The sequence below is a fragment of the Hylaeus anthracinus genome, unplaced genomic scaffold, assembly GCF_026225885.1.
Source record: "Hylaeus anthracinus isolate JK02 unplaced genomic scaffold, UHH_iyHylAnth1.0_haploid 11981, whole genome shotgun sequence".
Lineage (NCBI taxonomy): Eukaryota > Metazoa > Arthropoda > Insecta > Hymenoptera > Colletidae > Hylaeus > Hylaeus anthracinus.
This window is the reverse complement of record NW_026534329.1, coordinates 6,950,218-6,955,847: the sequence shown is the minus strand read 5'-3', so window position 1 is coordinate 6,955,847 and position 5,630 is coordinate 6,950,218. Positions and strand designations below refer to the sequence as shown.

At 35.8% G+C, this 5,630-nt stretch overlaps 1 protein-coding gene across 2 annotated transcripts in view; it reads right to left on the bottom strand.

The window, feature by feature from the left end:
- The window catches only part of LOC128885624 (vesicular acetylcholine transporter), a 130,221-nt gene that overhangs the window by 5,658 nt on the left and 118,933 nt on the right, over positions 1 to 5,630 (bottom strand). Inside the window, exons 8-12 of one of the 2 annotated variants that reach the window (XM_054139738.1) lie at positions 4,109 to 4,338; positions 3,143 to 3,354; positions 2,808 to 2,930; positions 2,230 to 2,437; positions 126 to 326 (exon numbers count right to left, since the gene is read on the bottom strand). In XM_054139738.1, coding sequence (XP_053995713.1) covers positions 126 to 326; positions 2,230 to 2,437; positions 2,808 to 2,930; positions 3,143 to 3,354; positions 4,109 to 4,338 — 974 coding nt within the window. The remainder of the gene's footprint in view (positions 1 to 125; positions 327 to 2,229; positions 2,438 to 2,807; positions 2,931 to 3,142; positions 3,355 to 4,108; positions 4,339 to 5,630) is intronic. The other variant, XM_054139739.1, reaches the window with a different exon arrangement.

Sequence of the window (5,630 nt, the reverse complement as noted above, 5' to 3'; positions counted from 1 at the left end):
GACGACAATCTTCTCAAATATTAATGATCATTATTTGACGATACCTCTAAGATCTTGGAGGACAAATTGTCATTCGAAACATGAAAGTTTCGTTTTCTTATTGATCGCTAATCGTGAGCACTGACCTGCGACGTCGATAGGGCGAAATGATTGATGATCGCATAAGCCTCATCCGCGAAGATTTCTGGAACCGGTTCTCCAGCTTCTTTCGCGGCATAACGAAGTCCCATTAAATGGTTGTCAATTCCTTGTCCAGTTATGTTGTCGTTCATCTCTTTGGTCTGCCTCTGCACCGCCAAATCGAATAGCTCCTTGATTCTCTCTTGCTGAAAACGTAATAAAAAACGGTTCGTTTCAATTGTGGCTAAAGAGGAAAGGTCTCCATACGTGTTCGTCGTCTACAGAGTGTTTCAAATATAGAGAGTCGTCATATGTACATTTCGTAGTATTTGATTTTAATAAAATCAAAGCTAAACTTATTGGTCCAAGTACAGAGGCTTCGCGAATATTTATTAATAATCATCCATGAATATTAGAATTTTAATAAAGAGTTGCATTATTTATAAATATATAACGTAATCTGTACTCGAGTCCAATAATTCTATAACTTCCAAAAATTAAGTTTATTTAATCCTAAACACTCAATCAAATGAAACATACCTTTTGAATCTCTTGAATCTATTTTCTAATTTAATCTAAATTTCAATTTTTTAAATCTATATATACATACACATGCACGTGTACCGAATTTGTCATGTGCAATGTATACAAATTCAGTTTGAACATTTATTTCTGAATATTGACATATTATACATATTATAATTACTATTATACAATCACTGTACTTCTCCTGTAAAAACTTTTCACTTTCTAAGGAATAATATTCCAACGTGTTTTTACCCATTAAAGTAATTGTGCATATGTTTGCATACCGAAATGCTTCGATAACTACTTTGCGTCTTAGCTTTTGCCAACAAGCGTATAAACATTTCCCGATAATCGTGCTTGTTATTCAACTTGAATGTTTCCTTTGAATTTGGTTTCGTTTTGTCTCGGACCGCGTGCTCGTTAGGGTTGAAAATAGTACACGCACTGGAGGGAGTCGATTTCATTATCGTGCATTTTCGATGAACATCGGCGTAATTGCGGGGAACGGAACGGCTGAAATAACATCGTGATAAACGAGAAACAACAGCTAGCTCGGTTGCGGTACCATCGAAACGAGGGTGAACCGTGGAAAGAAAGCAAACGGTAAAGCCCCATGAAAGTTGCCCCGGGGCCACTCGAGTGACGCGCAAACACTCGAACAGGAAAGAGAACGAACACGGTCTGGGTCTAATTGATTGCCTTTTTTCCAGAGTTTTTCTTTCGTTTATCATTTCTTCGTTCCCTCGACTGTACCATCCCCCTTGTCCCTCTTGGGGATCCGTATTTATATTCTTTCTGCCTTTGCCAGTCTTGGGATCACAGTGTCCGGCAATTGTTATTCTACAACCAGGACTTTTTAGATCGACGATCTTGAGATCTCCTTAAAAAATAAGGTAGCGAATGTTTCACAATATTCAAATTGCATGCGACATATTTTCTGTATCATCACGATTAGAAAAGACATTCGGGGGCCTGGTTTAAGTGTGACACCCTGTATAGATAGGATGGTTCACCAAACCAGGCCACGTGAATGTCTCTTTTAATTATATTTCATATGCAATTGGAATGGTATGAAGGTGTCGATACGCTTCACCAAATTTTGTTTAGATTTTTTTTTAGAAATTTTCAAAGCCATCGAATAAACTATAATTTCAAGGTAGTGTCGTTACACATATCTGAACGTATTTTACTTAGAGCTGGAACTATTCGAATAATCGAATATCTGGATATCCGTACAATGACGGACATCCAAATTTTGTCCTAGATTCAATTTACACCGTTGAATCATTAAGTAAACGACTTTTGTTAATTTCATTTTGTACTTTTTAGGCTGAACTTTACTTCACACACAAATTTATTCACGTCTTTTTTTACCGTTTAGTAGTTTTTTATGCCTAGAATTCATTAAAAATTTATGCGTATGTAAAGTTCGTTCGAAGGCAACCAATTGCATCGTCATCGTGCCTTCGAATAATTCTGAAATAATCCGAAGGAATTCTGCTGGGTCTCGTCTATCGATGAAGCTGGTATCGCGATTAGAAAAGAGAAAAACTCTACGAAATACAGCCAAGTTTCAGTTACACTGTAAATGGTGAACTGAACTCTTTTGGTGCCTTCGTCTGGGACGTTGTTCTGCTGATTCGCTGCTTGAGTTTCAGGATCCCCTTGGCACATGGCCTTTGCCCAGGCTAGGGCTTCAGGGCTGGCCGCCCTGATGCAGTCCACCCTTCCAAGCGCGAATCTTCGGATGCCCGCGCTCTCATAAGTTGCAACTACGTTTCCGTGCAATCTACGCACACAGGAGTCATTGATAAGTTAGTCACGCTAAAATTCTATTTTTAAATGTTATGTTTCAATAAAATGTATCCTTATACAGAGTGATTCTTACAACACAACCGACGCTTCTATGCAGTTATCTATGAAATTTGAAGTTGTATTAAAATATTGGGGAAAAAAAGATGGTGGCAATTATTTATTTCTGGACAAAGAAGGCTCTAAGATATCGGTCACCTTCATTTTTTTAAACGCAACGCAATATTTTTTCTTTGACCGAATGATATGCCATTTATGAACGTAACGTTTAACGTTTCTAACGAACCAATCATACTAGAATTAACTTCGAATCTTTTTGAATTTTATTTTTTATTCTTGAAACTCACCTGAAGTATGTAAGTTGTAATGCTAGCTGTACGTAGACGTCCGGACTCACTCTGCATGACTTTACAAACTCCTTTGAGTAGTCTTCGAATCGTAGAATGCACAAGTCCAAGTCCTCCACCAGTCTGCACAATTATTAGAAAAAAGAAGTATATCATTGAAAGGCAAAAAATATGTATTTCCATTTTTTTAAAATAATATAACTATTTATTGCACGCGCAGCATTGGACTTATAAAAAAAGTGCAGTCCTACAAATATAGTACTTTTTGAACCAATTATCTCTTTCCTTCGACATTTTGAGTTATGGCTATTTACTGAAAAGCTAGCGTCACTCACGCGTCGAAGGACGTCATGGCATCTCTGATATGGTTAAGACTCTGTTCTGACAAGTGCCATTCGAGTTTCTCTGGGCCAGGTAGATGAGATGGTACCAAGTTTTCATCGGGTGGCGACATGGCGTCGACTTTCTCCGTCAATTCCTCAAACGCCTTGAAAACCGCTGGGGCCTCGCCAGCCGAGTGCTCGTAAGTCAAACCCCACATCCCGTCCTTTAATAAACAAATACGTAAAAATATATGTATAAAATAGAGTTTCTACAAACAATCCTTGGCAAATCTATACGTATGTGGTCGACAGAGCTTTTCACTAAGGTTCTAAACAAATTAATTCTGAACGTGAATGAATAAATTGTATAATTTTTAAAATTGTATAATTTTTATGACTTTTACAACTCGTATAATTAGTATAATTTTTATAACTTCTGTATCTTGAGTAATTTAAACAACTTGTATAATTTTATATAACACGAGCAGTTTGCACAAAATTATATAAATTGCATATACTGTACAGTCTTTATAAATTGTATATATTTAATGAGTTTTATCATTTGTATAACTTCTATACTCTGTGTAATTTATATATCCTGGGTAGTTTGAATAACTAGAACAATTTTTATGAATTCAATAATTTGACCAAATCTTGGGCACATTGTTGATTACAGATTTGGTGTGCAGCTGTGTTAACAAAAGGGACAGGGAAGAATAGGATAAAGAAATTCAATATGATAAAAAGTGGACTAGGAATTTATAAAGGAATTTAATGTAAGAAATTAAGGAATAATATAAAGCATTGTAATGTAATTTAGAAAGAAACACATGCGCAAGAGAGGACCAATGGGTGCAATAATCAATATAAAACAGATTACGTACCCTTATAAAACAAACAAAGGAAAAGTGGACTAGATAAGAGTTAATTGTTGTTCAGATAATTCATAAAAAGATGGATGCATGTAGATTTGCATACCTTGCCAAGAATAGCGTGGAAAGTTTTGTCGAACCAACGATTTGCACCTAAATGTCTTGAACCACCACCGTGGAGAGCATGATGGAGCACGTTCGCATAATCTCGATCCCCGATCCATCTGTCCTCCTTCTTCAAAGGATTGTTGAACGTCGTTGGCAGTATGTCGTCGTCGATGCAAACCACGCAGAGGCATCTTTCCAATAACTCCAGATTATGCCGATTTTGCTCGTCTGCAAAGTTTTCGTATTCTTATCTCTTTGCATCTCTTTCTCAGATTTCACCTACCCACAAACCCCTTAAATGAAGGAAAGTTGTCGACTGAACTCTTTAATAAAGAAACATTCTTGAGGAGACTCGTCAATAAAAAAAAGAATTCTTCTCGAGAATTTTAGTTCTCGGCCTTTGATATAAAATAACAGAAAATTCGTTGACCTTGTAAGTACATAAAATCATCAATCATTGACTTTCTACATATGTACAATAACTGAGCATTTCTTGGCATTTTATACAGGGTGCGGCCGAATAACATGTACTAGCGGCCACGAGGTGATTCTTTATGAAAAAATAAAAACAAAATATGGAATACAATTTTTTCATTTAAACCTTAGTTTTCGAAAAAATCGAGTTTCAAGCTATTCCGTGACATTTTACAATAAAATGACTAACTATTTCTTGACCTTTTGCATAAAATAACTGAACGTTCATTGGCTTTATCTTATACAATTAAAATGTTCTCCGAGTTGAAAGTTCGTATGATACTAACAGAAATAAATATCAATTTTTTGTCATAGAATTAAGAGACGAATTTTTGGTTAAACAAACCATAGCTACTATAAATACAAAAATTCAATGAATTTATTTATAATCATAAATTTGTTGAAAAATTGCACAACTTGCACTCGGTTTGTTTTTAATATCTGGCTGTATGTGCGTTACCATCGCACAATGTTTTTTTATACAAAAGTTAAACAAATAAACGTCATCAGTCAAAATTGTTGAAACTATAAATACATTGATATTTTTTTAAATTTAATTTGGAAAGTTAAGGGTTGTAAGGGTTAAAAGTGTCTGTTGTTTTACTGGATAAGGGATCCCGACCACTGATCGTCTTTAGCTTGTTACAGGATAGCTCATTCGATTTGTAGACGTAGGTCGCAAATTCTCGTTGAGCAAGGTCTGGTTACGGAGCTAATGGGAATATTGCGAAAATTGGTGAACGTAGAACGGACGGTTAATTATGACGGTACGTGGAGGGGTATGGAGTGGCAAGGGTTGCTCTGAAACTCCCTACGAGATCGCTGCACCTGCTTGCAAAATTGCCTGACAATGCAATTTCCAATGGGTTACATTTTTGGTAAATTCGACTGTATCGCACGTAGATTCCGAAGACGACTCCAAAACAAAAAGGTAATAGTAATGAGTAAAGTAAAAAATAAATAAGATTTTGCTGAAAATTGCAAAGTACTCCAAAACAAAAAGGTGATAGTAATAAGTAACATAATAAATAAATAATACTTTGTTG